The 15,727-nt window shown below is 39.4% G+C and overlaps 1 protein-coding gene across 1 annotated transcript in view; it reads left to right on the top strand.

The window, feature by feature from the left end:
- LOC137249242 (zinc finger protein 665-like) overlaps window positions 1-15,156 on the top strand; it is a 50,185-nt gene extending 35,029 nt beyond the window's left edge. The window contains exons 6-9 of the mRNA XM_067780556.1: window positions 11,696-11,839; window positions 11,915-12,202; window positions 14,102-14,242; window positions 14,317-15,156. Coding sequence (XP_067636657.1) covers window positions 11,696-11,839; window positions 11,915-12,202; window positions 14,102-14,242; window positions 14,317-14,686 — 943 coding nt within the window. The 3' untranslated portion in view covers window positions 14,687-15,156. The remainder of the gene's footprint in view (window positions 1-11,695; window positions 11,840-11,914; window positions 12,203-14,101; window positions 14,243-14,316) is intronic.
- Window positions 15,157-15,727: the final 571 nt, after the last annotated feature.

Genomic DNA, 15,727 nt, shown 5'->3' with positions numbered 1-15,727 from the left:
AAAGATGGACCAGGGGTGACTCTAGAATGTGTTTGTACGATATGGGTATCAAATTAAAGGTATTAATGAGGGTTTTAAAAGGGAGTGGTGGTTGTTGTATAGGTGGTCGCCTTTTCGAGATATCGCCATAAAGGTGGACCAGGGGTGACTCTAGAACGCGTTTGTACGATATGGGTATCAAATGAAAGGTGTTAATGAGTATTTTAAAAGGGAGTAATCCTTAGTTCCATAGGTGGACGCCGTTTCGAGATATCGCCATAAAGGTGGACCAGGGGTGACCCTAGAATTTGTTTGTACAATATGGGTATCAAAAGAAAGGTGTTAATGAGTATTTTAAAAGGGAGTAATCCTTAGTTCCATAGGTGGACGCCGTTTCGAGATATCGCCATAAAGGTGGACCAGGGGTGACCCTAGAATTTGTTTGTACAATATGGGCATCAAACGAAAGGTGTTAATGAGTATTTTAAAAGGGAGTGGGCCTTAGTTCTATAGGTGGACGCCGTTTCGAAATATCGCCATAAAGGTGGACCAGGGGTGACTCTAGAATATGTTTGTACAATATGGGTATCAAATTAAAGGTATTAATGAGGGTTTTAAAAGGGAGTGGTGGTTGTTGTATAGGTGGTCGCATTTTCGAGATATCGCCATAAAGGTGGACTAGGGGTGACCCTAGAATGTGTTTGTACAATATGGGTATCAAAAGAAAGGTGTTAATGAGTATTTTGAAAGGGAGTAATCCTTAGTTCCATAGGTGGACGCCGGTTCGAGATATCGCCATAAAGGTGGAGCAGGGGTGACCCTAGAATTTGTTTGTACAATATGGGTATCAAAAGAAAGGTGTTAATGAGTATTTTAAAAGGGAGTAATCCTTAGTTCCATTGGTGGACGCCGTTTCGAGTTATCGTCATAAAGGTGGGCCAGGGGTGACTCTAGAATTCGTTTGTGCAATATGGGTATCAAACGAAAGGAGTTAATGAGTATTTTAAAAGGGAGTGGGCCTTAGTTCTATAGGTGGACGCCTTTTCGAGGTATCGCAATAAAGGTGGACCAGGGGTGACTCTAGACTTTGTTTGTATGATATGGGTATCAAATGAAAGGTGTTAATGAGTATTTTTAAAAGGGAGTGGGCCTTCTTTCTATAGGTGTTCGCCTTTTCGAGATATCGCCATAAAGGTGGACCAGGGGTGACTTTAGAATATGTTTGTACGATATGGGTATCAAATGAAAGGTGTTAATGAGTATTTTAAAAGGGCGTGGGGCTTAGTTCTATAGGTGTACGCCTTTTCGAGATATCGCCATAAAGGTGGACCAGGGGTGACTCTAGAATGAGTTTGTACGATATGGGTATCAAATTAAAGGTATTAATGAGAGTTTTAAAAGGGAGTGGTGTGAAGGTGTTTTCCAGATATCGACCAAAATGTGGACCAGGGTGACCCCGAACATCATCTGTTGGATACCGCTAATTTATTTATATATGTAATACCTGCCAAGATTTTAAGGGTTTTTTATTTCGCTCTGCAGAACTTTTTCATTTTCTTCTACTTAATATGGTAGGTGTCACAACCATTTTATAAAGTTGTTTCTAAAGTTATATTTCGCGTCAATAAAACAATCCAATTACCTTACCATGTTTCATCCCTTTTTTCGTATTTGGTATAGAATTATGGCATTTTTTCATTTTTCGTAATTTTCGATATCGAAAAAGTGGGCGTGGTCATAGTCGGATTTCGTTCATTTTTCATAGCAAGATAAAGTGAGTTCAAGTAAGCACGTGAACTAAGTTCATTAAAGATATGTCGATTTTTGCTCAAGTTATCGTGTTAACGGCCATGCGGAAGGACAGACGGACGACTGTGTATAAAAACTGGGCGTGGCATCAACCGATTTCGCCCATTTTCACAGAAAACAGTTAACGTCATAAAATCTATGCCCCTACCAAATTCCAAAAGGATTGGTTAATTTTTGTTCGGCTTATGGCGTTAAAAGTATCCTAGACAAATTAAATGAAAAAGGGCGGAGCCACGCCCATTTTGAAATTTTCTTTTATTTTTGTATTTTGTTGCACCATATCATTACTGGAGGTGAATGTTGACATAATTTACTTATATACTGTAAAGATACTAAATTTTTTGTTAAAATTTTACTTAAAAAAAAATTTTTTTTTAAAGTGGGCGTGGTCCTTCTCCGATTTTGCTAATTTTTATTAAGCGTACATATAGTAATAGGAGTAACGTTCCTGCCAAATTTCATCATGATATCTTCAACGACTGCCAAATTACAGCTTGTCAAAGTTTTAAATTACCTTCTTTTAAAAGTGGGCGGTGCCACGCCCATTGTCCAAAATTTTACTAATTTTCTATTCTGCGTCATAAGTTCAACTCATCTTCCAAGTTTCGTCGCTTTAGCTGTCTTTTGTAATGAATTATCGCACTTTTTCGGTTTTTCGAAATTTTCGATATCGAAAAAGTGGTCGTGGTTATAGTCCGATATCGTTCATTTTAAATAGCGATCTGAGATGAGTGCTCAGGAACCTACATACCAAATTTCATCAAGATACCTCAAAATTTACTCAAGTTATCGTGTTAACGGACGGACGGACGGACGGACATGGCTCAATCAAATTTTTTTTCGATCCTGATTATTTTGATATATGGAAGTCTATGTCTATCTCGATTCCTTTATATATGTACAACCAACCGTTATCCAATCAAACTTAATATACTCTGTGAGCTCTGCTCAACTGAGTATAAAAATAGTCCGATTAATTTAGACATACAAATAGTGATAAGATAACAAAAATTGCTACAAAGCTTAATTTTGGTGAGGACCTTAAGTTTACCATAAACAATATAAATTTAAAAAAATAATTCGAGACTAAAGTTTTAGATCTTCAAATTCTCTACAAAAAAGTTCCTCATAATTTTTTCTGTGAGTATCACCGTTCTTCAGATATCGCAATTATAAGTCACATTGTATATAATATTGTAACGAATTTAGAGAAATTCCGCGTTTTTCCAACTTCTGCAAACGTTCGAATCGCTAAATTGTCGAATAAATAACTCCAATATTCAGTAATGCAAAATGGTCTTTATAAGACTACTTTAAGGTACTTCACAATAACACTTATACTTCACAACTAATTGCGAGTTTATATCAAACTGATTACTGATTACTCAGCTTGCTCTGCTTCTATACTCTCTGTTGCCTTGTCCGCATATTTCTAAAAATGTCTAGACGTTTCTCCCTCTAGAATCTTCTACTTGGTTACCAGCTATATGCGTGTGTAGTTTGTAGTTTAGTCTCTCGTAGTCTTGTAGTCTCTCGCATAGGCATATGCGTGTGTATATGTCAATACTACTTCGGCTGATGATTACATGTGTTTATGAGTATCTCTCCGTTGCGCTGTATGTATGTGTGTAGATGATGATTGATTTGTTTACGTACATACTGCTTAGTATCGGGTTAGTGGTGGTAGTATCGCTTAGTGATACTAATATTCGTCACAATATGTACACATTTCCACACCACCTGTGTGGTAGTTTACTCGACGCGTTTTTTTAACGTAGTTTCCCCAGTAGACCGTTCTGTTGGAGTGAATATATACATTTCATTATAAGCGTTTACTATTTTAGAGTTTTTGCAGATTTTTGAGTGAAGATGAAACAGTTGTAGTTAGTCGTGGAATGCCGACTTTAATCGATGCAAGTGTTGTGAGAAGTGGTGAGTTTGCTAACTATTCAAGAGGTCTAAGGCCCGTTACAATCCACGTAGATTGCACAAAGTCATTCACCCGGAAAAGTTCAGTCCCCGCAGCAAAAAGACAACGTGAGCTAAATATCGTTCTGATGACTTATAAACACCTGTCATTGGACGTAATGATTTTGCATATGATTTAGTAGGTAAAAAAAAATTTATGAAAGGCGCGAAAACCCGCGAAGAGATTTAAGGCCGAGCTTCTCTTTCAATTTGCCACGTGTTCCTTTTAATTTTTCCTATAAATTGGCGGGACGGTACCTACTTGTTTTTTGCCGACTTCGAACAACATCTGCAAGGCAGATGAGTTTTCACTGAGAGTTTTCATGTCAGAAATACACTCATGCCCAGTTGAGTACAACAGATGATGATTCATGTGATATTGATGAAGAGACAACTGAGAGATCTTCCATTGAACTATTTATGAACAGCCAAAAAGAGAAGGAAAAGAAGATTATGAATCAGATTCAAGTATAAAATAAATCAAAATGACAATTAAACTCACGCGGTACGTATGCCTCTCGTAAGAGGCGACTAAAATACAAGGGGTTGTGTAGCGCAGCCCTTTCAGGTTGCCAGCGCAATACATAGCTTCTCCAAATGCAATTGTCAACCTCTCCTATCCGTGGCGAATCCTGTTCCATTAACAGCCGAGGCTCTGGCGACCTCGAACTCCTCATGGGAGGGCGCTATGACCTAGAAGGTTGCACGTGGTCATAACAAACCGTTCCCGAGATGGTTGTTGTTGTTGTTGTAGCAATGTTTCGCCCCACCTAATAGCTGCGACCGATCACAAATTGTCATCAATATCCTCTAACGGGAGTCCAAAGAAACTTGCTGTTTCGACAGGGGTGGACCATAATGAAAGGGGTGTTAGAGGCGTTGGTTCCACATTACAATTAAAGAGATGGTTGGTGTCATGTGGGGACACATTGCAAGCGGGGCATACATTTTGTATGTCGGGGTTGATTCTGGATATGTAAGAGTTTAACCTGTTACAGTATCCAGAACGAAGTTGAGCCAGAGTGACTCGCGTTTCCCTGTGGAGTATGCGTTCCTCTTCCGCAAGTTTTGGTTACTATTCCCCGAGTACTGGATTCACCGGGCAATTCCCGGCATAAAGGTCCGACGCCTGTTTGTGGAGTTCACCAAGGACCTGCTTGTGTTTTTTTGCTTCATACAGCTGAGTTCTCAGTTGCCGTATTTCCTCAAAATGCTTACGGAGATGACTCCTTAAGTCCCTAGGCGGTGCTGGCTCATCAATCAGGTGTCTGTTGGGATGCCCAGGTTTCTGGGTATTCAACAGGAACTGTTTGGTTAGCATCTCATTTCTCTCCTTGATGGGGAGTATTCTCGCCTCATTATGTAGATGGTGTTTTCGGGACATAAGAAGACAGCCCGTGGCGGTTCTGAGCGTAGTATTTGGGCAGGCCTGTAGCTTCTGCCAGTGGGTAGCTTTTAGGCTTGGCGACCATATAGGGGACGCGTAACACGCAAACGGCTGGCCAATTGCTTTGTATGTGATAATGAGCGTTTCTTTGTCTTTTCCCCAAGTACTGCCAGCAAGGGATTTGAGGATTTTATTACGGCTCTGGATTTTCGGAACAATTGCGGCTGCGTGCCAAAATTTAGATCCTGATCAAACGTCACACCCAAGATTTTGGGGTGTAGGACAGTCGGTAGCGTAGTGCCATCGACGTGGATGTTCAAAATGGTCGACATTTGGGACGTACAAGTTGTAAATAGGGTCGCGGATGATTTAGTCGGTGATAATGCCAGGTTTCGCGAGGCGAAAAAACTGGAGAGATCAGGGAGGTAGCCGTTTATTCTGTTGCAAAGCTCATCGATCTTTGGGCTCGGGCCTGTGGCCATTATTGTGCAGTCATCGGCGTAAGAAACGATAGTAACTCCTTCTGGTGGTGAAGGTAGTTTTGATATGTAAAAATTAAACAAAAGTGGGGATTGTACACCACCCTGAGGCACCCCTTGTTTAATTCTTCTTGGCTTTGATATTTCGTTTCTGAATTGCACCGATGCCTGCCGACCACCCAGATAATTTGCGGTCCACCTTTTAAGACATGGGGGAAGGGTAGACCCTTCCAAGTCTTGCAGTAACGTGCCATCGTTGACCGTATCAAAAGCTTTTGATAGGTCTAACGCTACGAGTACTGTTCTATGGTGGGGCTTTTGATTTAGACCACAATTTATCTGGGTGCTAATGGCATTTAGCGCGGTGGTGGTGCTATGGAGTTTTCTAAAGCCATGCTGATGACAGGCTAGCTGCAAATTTGCTTTGAAGTGGGGGAGCAAAATGGCTTCAAGCGTCTTGGCTACTGGCGATAGGAGAGATTTCGGGCGATATGACTCCTATGTTAGCTGGTTTCCCAGGCTTTAGTAGCGGGACCACCTTGGCCATTTTCCATTTTTCGGGTATGACAAAGGTGGAAAGAGATAGGTTGAAGACATGTGCTAAATATTTGAAACCCTTTTTCCCTAGGCTTTTAAGCATCGGCATGGCTATGCCGTCTGGGCCTACTGCTTTGGATGGTTTAGCATGACCGATGGCATCCTCAACCTCTTTGGCGGTGATGGTAATTGGTGACGCGCTGAATTTATGTTTATGCGCGTGTCTGTTGGCCCTCCGTCTATCTTTGTCGACCGTAGAATGCATTATATATTGTCGGCAGAAAGCGCTCGCGCATTTTTTCGCATCCGACAGCACTTTATCGCCAAAGGCGATGGAAACTTTGTCATTGTGCCTGGACGGATTCGATAGGGACTTTACGGTGGACCAAAGTTTACCTACACCGGCAGAGAGTTTACAACCGCTTAGGTGCTCCTCCCATTTCGCCCGCTTGTGTTCATCCACAAGCAATCTGATGCGTTGGTTTATATCCCTTATTTGGCGGTCGCCGGGATCGAGCTGTCTTATAAGGCCACGTTCTCTCGCTAATCTTACGTCCTCCTCCGGGAAGTGGGGCAGAATTTCGGGAATTCTACCGGCGGGAATGAAACGAGCCGAGGCGGATTCAATGACCTTGCGGAAAGCACGCTCCCCTTGGCGGGCATCAGTTGGGATAGGGAGGGCAGCAAAGCGGTTGTCTGTAAAGGATTTGTATTCGTCCCACTTTCCTTTTTTAAAGTTAATGAACGTGCGTTTTTCTGCGACGATGAAGTCGGCGGAACGCTCGAGCGAAATAAGTATAGTCAGGTGATCGGATGCCAATGTTACCATCGGCTGCCAGTTGACGTAGTTTACGAGTTCTGTGCTCACGATGAAATATCCGGCGAACTGTGTCAGCTTCCTACCATACGTGTGGGGGCGTCTCCGTTTATTGTACAGAACGTCGTTTCTTCTATTTGATCGGCCAACATCTCACCCCTACTGTCCACCAGCAAGTTTAATGGGCATTGAAATCGCCTAAGATAATGCGATTGTTGCCAGTGAGAACGGCGCTGATATTAGGGTGGTCTCCACTGGGGCAACAGGGGGGAGGAGGGATGTAGATGTTGATGATTTCTAGGTTTGCATCGCCCGACCGGACAGATAATCCTTGACGTTCTAAGACACTGTCCCTGCGGTCGATGCCGGGATCAAATATGTGCTATTGCACAGAGTGGTCTATGATAAACGCGAGGCCGCCTCCATTTCCGCTCTCGCGATCTTTTCTGTGGACATTATACCCAAAACAGGTCTGCAATGCAGATCTTGCTGTGAGTTTAGTCTCTTGAATCGCAGCAATGCGGATGTTGTGCCGCTTCATGAAGTCGACTATCTCCGTGATTTTCCTAGTTAATCCATTACATTTAACTGCAGAATTCTGAAGTGCATAGGGGGAGACGTCGTCACTCTGGGAGTAAGTGACGGGTGACTACGCCTGGGTTGTGGAAGGCCAGAACGCGATTGCTGTTGAGGCCGTGGGACTAGACGTCCTTGGGTAGGCAGGCATTGGGGTACCCGGTGTATTTGGGTCTGGCAGCATGGCGCAATGAAACCTGTCGGGGGTTGCCGCCGCGGAGACCAGAACATCTAGGAAAGTGGCACCGTCCATTGCAGGAGCTGCATTGGGCGGATGTCGCAAACATATATATCCTATGCTGGCAAACGGTGCAAAGGGAGGTAGGGACTAAGAGTCTGTTTCCCTAACCTATACACTTGCTGCCGGAAAAGAGGGGGGAAGAAGACGGGGGCAGGGGCTGATGCTCGGCATTGCTCCTGACCACTACGGAGATCGTAGGTATGAGTGGGAGCAGCCGTGTGAGTTGGTAGCGCCGTGGGGCGCGAGCAACAGCGGGTACTTGTGGCTTGCTGAGCAGCGGGGCTGCTGGAAGGTAGCGGGAGGGGGGGGGGGGGGGGGCGCTAAGGCGCAGACTACGGGACGTCCTAGTGGCTCGAGGAAGTTGTGCCAACACTCGAGGGGTGGACAGGGCTACCAATATGCACGAGGCGCGGGGATGACATACCCCCACGCATATCGTGGCAATGTTCCTGCCCAGAAGTGCAGATCACCCCAGAGAATTTGCGATCCAGCTCCTCGCGAACCAGAACGAGGGCCTCAAGACGCAGAGGTGGCGTGTCATCAACTGAAGCGCGGAGGAAACGGGCCTACGTCTAGACGTGGGCATTGACGAAGAATCCTACCAGCTCACACGTAGGAATGGTTTCAAGCTGCACTACAGGTACGGTTTGATTCAAGTAAAATCCTGGAGGCAGGAGCAACCAGGGAATAGTGAGCGGCAGGAAGATAAGGCGTTAGAGGGCGTAGACAATCCAAGAGCTGGCACTGGATAGGCGGGTCGTGAACAGCGAGGAGCCGCAAAAGATTTATAGAAGTTACGTGGACGTCTGGTTTTGGGGTCTAGCCCAGAACAACCTGTCCGATGCAACCATCCCTTACACGAGACACACTGACAAGAGTATGACCGTCCTAAAAAGATTCTTTTCTTCAAAAAGATTCTTTGCAGCAAAACCATTTCTCAGAACCGGGGTCAGGAGACGGACCCGTATTGGGTTCGATACCTTCCCGGAGCAAGAGAATATGGAGCAGTCCCGCTGCAAGGAGCTGCTGGGAGGATGACAATTTGTGGGAGGGACGTAACAAATTAAATGGGGTTACACTGAAATGGCAGTCCTTAAAATAAAAAATAAATGTAAGGCGCGATAACCTCCGAAGAGATCTAAGGCCGAGCTTCTCTTCCAATTTGCGTCGTGCTCCTCTTGATTTCCCCTACAAATTGGCCGGACGGGGCCCACATGTTTTATGCCGACTCCGAACGGCATCTGCAAAGCAGATGAGTTTTCACTGAGAGCTTTTCATGGCAGAAATACACTCGGAGCGCTTGCCAAACATTGCCGAGGGGCGACCCCGCTTAGAAAAATTTTCTTCTAATTGAAAAACCTTATTTCTAAAATTTTGATGTTGCTTTGCCCAGGGTGTGGTAGGCGGAGCACGCTACCATCACACCACGGAGGCCGTCCTTGGTCGGGAAAAATCCCGAATCGCTCCGGTACATAGAACCGACGGCCTTGGGAAGCGTTCCCGAGATGGTCGGGCTTGGTACTGGGACGTACCGGATCTGCATCCGACGAAGGACCATCAACTCGATAACACTGCCCAAGGCCTTCGGGGAGTGTCCTTATCGCTACAACAACAAAAACAATTAAACTCAATAACCATTATCCGAGTACACTACCTCAGAGGTGGTGTGGAATAGTGTGCATATTATAAACAATGTGACTTATAATTGCGATATCTCAAGAACCAGAAAGATCATGAGGACAATTTTTGTAAAAATCTTGTTAATTTTTGCTGCCCCGTACAAACGCATGCTTATTTTCGATTTTTCTAACACGTATACAAATATTTTAAAAGCAATTTTCTATTTCTGTTTGATTATGTATCACACAATATCAATGCACTAAATACTTTGTCTTAGGACGGTATGGCTTGTCTTTAGTTAATTGCATTTCGGGCGCAAGGAATACATATCATTCGTGAAAATTCCAAGCCGCTTGTAGTTCTGCTTAAAAACTTCGCTAAATTTGTTTTTGATTTGTTGTCATTACATCTATGAACAGGCTTAATGAATAATTTCATGAATCGAACTTAGTAGAAATTAGTTTAGTAAAAAAATTGCCGTCTTTAGTTTAAGTTATTTTTTATGTAAACTATTAAGTAGGCGGTTTTGCAATTCCATCGACAATGTATAAAACCAGTGTACTTTATTATTATTATTTTTATAAATATGTAATTTCGAGATCCTAAAAAGTTTTCTGACTAATGCCAATTTCACACAGAGGCTTAATGAAATAAGTAGTCAAGTTTTCCACATTAAAGCCATAATTGAACTCAATCCTCCATACAAAATACAAATTCTTAATTATCTTATTATTGCTTTATTGAATGCCTAATCGAGTGAAAAATCCAGTCGGATTTTCTTGGTGCTTCGAATTTTACTGTCAATGTAACAAATGACAATCAAAAATAAATTATTTTCAATAATTTACGAAAGATGGAAAAACTCGAAAAAATTCACAATTTATTTTCGCTGCATTTGCTGCAAAAGATAATCAGGGCTGTCATGGAATCCAATTGTTGTCGGAATCAGATTTAAAAACGACAAAATAATTACTTTGGTGTCATGAAATCCAATGTTATCGGTTTAATATTCGAATTGGAATTAGTGTCGGTTTTAGGTGTCATAGAATCCGATAATATCGGTTTTGCTATCGGAAACAATCCAGTCAGTTAAATGCTGTTGGATTTAATTTTTTCATAGTTGTATTTCTCTTGTAGTTGAGTATTTTCGAAAAATGTAAGTAAATAAAAGTTTATTTTATAAAAATAAATGTAAATTTACATATATTTTCATTCTTAATAGGGGAAAACATAAAAATTCAATGCAAAACAGTATTTTGACTGAATCTATGGAGAAATATCCAGATATTCCGAAGGGCTTCACAAAGCACATCATCTAAAATCGTTGACACCGTGCTTCTACCTACACTCATGCTAGAATCCTTGCTAACTGATCTTTGATAGGGTCCTTCAGCTAAAAATCGTAACGTAGCTGCTAGTTGCGGCACTGGCAGAACTTTCGAGCGAGTTACGCATCCTTCAATGGTGTCCAATACCATTCGGAAAGCCTCTTTGCTTATGCGGTAGTATGCAATGTAACTGCAAATACACTATGCATATCTAGAAACCCACAGAAACAGTTTATTTACGCTCTCTCTGGAAACTCAAATGGATTGCTGCGATCTCTCCAAAATTTTCCTTTTGACCTTCTAGCAACTTTCTTCTTCCAATAATATAAATGCTACAACTGCTGATGCTATTTTGATGTCAAGCAATTTGTTTATTGCTGTTTAAATGCACAAAACAACTATTTTATAAAATTTTGCCAAAAAAATTAACATCAAAATTGCCGGTGCACCGCAAAACAGCTGATTCGAACATCGGTTTTATTTACATTCGAAAGAAGCAAAACCAAGACGGTTTTATGACACCAATTTAAATCAATATTGGTTTGTAATTCCGACAAAACGCAAAACCGACTTGGATTCCATGACAGCCCTGATTATGACTTTTTCGAAAATAGGAACATATTTTGATTGTATTTATAATTAAGAAGGAAACGGCTGCTTTCCATTTTAACTATTTTTTGTAAAAGCGAAATATTTTTTTGGGGCTGTTCACAGATGTTCGCTTAATGAAGCAAAAGGCTCTGTATGAAAAGGGAAACTTAATTATTTCATTAAATAGAATTGTGATTCGATTAAGTTTCTGTGTGAAAACGGTATAAATTTGAAACTTACTGGATTTTTTAGTAACTAAATTATTGTAAGACTACTTACAAAATTCAAATATTCTCTGAAAATATCCTTTTTTTAATTATATTATCTTGAATTATCTTGATTGCCTGTTTTTTATTTATCCAGCTACAAAAAAAAAACCGACGAGAACCAGCAACAATACCGGTGCGATATTTGTGGTGAAAATTTTAGAAGTAGCACATTTTTAAATAAACATAAGATTATTCATACCGGCGGAAAACAATATATATGTGGTTTTTGTGGAAGGCGGTAGGATATAAAAACCTCATCCTAATACATTTATCTAAATTTATTCTAAATTTTAATTCTGCCTGTATTAAATAGATGTAAAGATGCTTGGCTCCTACGCAAGCATATGCGTACTCATACCGGTGAAAAGCCATATAAGTGCAAATACTGCGAACAGTCCTTTGGGGAAAAGACTATACTATATAGTCATTTACGTATACATCTTGGCGTTAATATTCATAGATGTAATTATTGCCCCTTGGCTTTTCGTTTAGTTGCGGAACTACGATTACACTTAACTTCTCATGAAGACGAAGATCTAAAGACGCGTAAACGAAATATGGCAGCTTTAAGGAAAGCAGAGGCTAAATTAAACGTTAACAGGTAACATGACATTCATAGACTCCGTAGACTGTGATCTAAAATTAAGGTTAATTTCTCCGTAACAGGTAATAACATTAGAAAAAAATCGTGTGTTACGATCCGTATCGAAACCAAGTTTAAATCAAACATTAATTCAAAATAGCTCTGAAATCGTAGTCCTAATATCGAAACATGTGATCTACGCGAACTAGTTGGATTTATAATTTATCATAATTTGTATAAATGGTTTTGCAGTTTCATACTTATGAATGAATAAGTGAAGAATGGATTCCGATACGAATCGTAACACACGATACGGGTTCAGAATTATAAAAATTAAAATATAGAGAGGGTATAAATTTTCAATCCTTACATACATACAAATTATGTTTTTTAAGAAAGTATAAATGCATGAAGCAGCAGGAAATTTGGAAAAAGTTGTAAAGCAACAGGACGTGGCTTTGGTCAATTCAGTTTGACAACAGATCTATTATCCAGGATCGCGTATTTAAATCCCACTGCCGGGAAAAAAGGTTTGAAGAGATTTAAAAAGCAAAATCAACATCTCTCGCCTTGTCCGTCCCGGATATATTTCCCAAAATATTTGATAAAATGTTTTCTGTTTCTCGTGTGAAATTCTAAAGTTTTTGTAATTATTTGGAGCTTTTAGCAATTTATAACATTGAAACTTTAACATCTAACACATAAATAAACGAAGCTTTACATTTAGTTTACTGCTTTCATTCATGTTTCCTGCTTCGTTCATTGGCAGATAATGCCGTCATATAAGCGCAGTTTATATTGCTGACGTCTTTTTTAAAATTCATTGCAGTATTGATTTTTTGTTGTATTCGTAGAGCTACCAGCGTCATTCGTGTTCGTTCTTTCCCCTCAACGTCTAATATTTTCGCGTTTTCGAAGTCCGCTGAGTGTCCTTTGTTGGTCAAATGTTCGCATAGTGCTGTTGGTTTTTTTCTATTTTTGGCGTCTAGTCTATGTTCGGTTATTCGTACACTTGGGGATCGATTCGTCGTTCCAATGTATATTTGATTCCAAGTTTCTCCTGAGCTCCAATACATTTTATTTCGTATACCACATTATGTTGTTGTTCTTTCTCGATTTTGACTTTTGTTTGTGTAAAGATTGTGTTCTAAGTTCGATTTGGTTTATGCGCAAATTTTATATTGTTGTTGCGTGTGATGCTATACAATGTTTTGTTGTCCGTTAATCCTAATATGTAATTGACGCCTGCATATATTTGCCTTTCTTTTACATTTTTTTGTTCAGTGATGCTTTGCGCGCAGTTGGTTTGACTAATTGTTGTTGTTATCCATGCGTCTATTAATGTATTAGGGTAGCCATTCTTATATAAAATATTTTAAATTTTTTTAAAATTTGTGGTCATGAACTCCTTTTCACTTAAATTGTAGATTTTCTTTATAAAGCTTATGGCCGTGTTCTTTTTTTGAATCCATGGGTGATTTGAATGGTAGTTTATCATTCTAGATGATGATACGGCTTTAGCATACCAATTAGTTTTTAGGGTTTGGTTCGATTTTATAACTTCGCTATCTAGGAAGGGCAACTTGTTGTTTTTCTCTTTCTCTACTGTAAATTTTATTTTGGTATGCTGGTTATTTGGTGTTTTAAGTATTTCTTCCACGTCGTTAGTTTTAATTATAGCGAATATATCATCTACATATTTGTTTATGTATTTGATATATATGTCCTTTAATTTAAGCTCGGCAATGCTGTCGTCAATTATTGTCTTTATTTTATCGAACGAAAAGCTCCAAATAATTACAATTGTAACAAAAAATTGGCCCAAAATAAATATATTCTAAAGTTTTTGGTTATAGCAAGTATATTAATAAAAGCTGCATGTTTTTTTAATGAAACCTTCATGTTTCATTTCTCCAGATACATGACAATTCATGGAGGTACCAAAAAACACCGGTGTGATATTTGCAATAAGCTATTTAAACACAAAGGGACTTTAAAAATACATAGACTATCTCATAGTTCTACAAAACCGCATAAATGTGACTTTTGTGGAAAGCAGTGAGTTGTCATCAAAAACTTTTCTTTAAATCATTATATAAATTTACTTAAAATTTTCTCCCTCTATTAAATAGGTTTACTAGGCCGTATCTTTTACACAATCATATGTCCTCTCATACCGGTGAGAAACCATACAAATGCAAATACTGCGAATGCGGCTATATTACAAAAAGTGGATTAGTGCAGCATTTACGTTCTCATTTGGGTGATAATGTGTATAGATGTCAGTTTTGCCCTTTAGCCTTCCCTCTATCAGCGGAACGGCATTTACACTTAGCTACGCATAAAAATGAAGACCCAGAGACGCGTGAGCGGAATCTGAAAGCCTTAAGAGAAGAGGAGGCTAAATTAAAGCTTAAATTTGCGGAAAAGGAAAATCAATCAGCGTCGACAGAAGAATCGAGGCAACAAATTGGAGATAAAAGCAAAGATGGTTTAGCATAAGACACATTCACCACACCAAAACTTTAAATCAATATATAACATAATTTAACACAGCAAATAAACTAATTGGAGTTTAAGAGAATAAAACTGGGAATTATGAATTAGCTACATAAAAAAATTGTAAATGGTTAAAAAGCTTTCTTCTTTGCTTATTTAATATTTTATTTTAATATTTAAAAGTTGCTTTACTAATTACGAAATATTTTCAAAGAATATTTTTATACATCAAAAATGAATATTAGAGAAAAGTATAAAAATATATTTCACATAAATTACAAACATAGTTATTTAAAAGTTGATAATGCTCAAGTGTATATTGTGGTTTACAACTCGGCCAACCTGACTTAAGACTGTCCCCGGTCATATATCTTAAAAACTAAATTAAGTTAAAAAAAAAATATTTTTAAAATTGTTTACATATTTTAAAATTCTTTATATATAAACAGTTAATTATAATTGAGATAACAATCCGATAAAAGCTAATATTTCATAACTCATTTAATTCTTCAGCAGAAACGACACCATTACTATTATTTCCAAGCCACTTTCTCATTTTATTAGCTTCAACAACGCCATCATAAGGTAATTGAGTCAACTGACAGTTTTCTACGTCTCGCACCACATATCTATCATTTCCTAAAATCTTATGTATTACGTAAGGGCCTTTAAACCTCGGTATGAGTTTTTTGTTTGTTCCCACAACCGAATCTACATTTCTTATGACTACAAAATCTCCCACTTCATATTCTTTTGCCCTCACACTTTTTTTAAGAAATAGTTTAAATTATATTCCTGCTTTTTCTTAATAGCTTCAGATGCATTTAATCTAATTTGTTCCAGATCACGCGTTTCATTAACATTTATTCTATTATCTAAGTACTCTGTAAACTCATGCACTATTTCACCCCTCTGTTCTACGCCGAATAAAAGTTTACTAGGAGAATTTCCCGTAGTATTGTGAACAGAATTATTAATGGCACATTCCACTTGGAGAAGTTTGTTGGACCAATCTGCATAAGTGGATGACTAAGCTTACCTAAC

This window comes from Eurosta solidaginis, chromosome 4, assembly GCF_040869045.1.
Source record: "Eurosta solidaginis isolate ZX-2024a chromosome 4, ASM4086904v1, whole genome shotgun sequence".
Classification (NCBI taxonomy): Eukaryota; Metazoa; Arthropoda; class Insecta; order Diptera; family Tephritidae; genus Eurosta; species Eurosta solidaginis.
The sequence above is the reverse complement of the archived record's forward strand: the minus strand, read 5'-3'. Positions and strand labels throughout refer to the sequence as shown.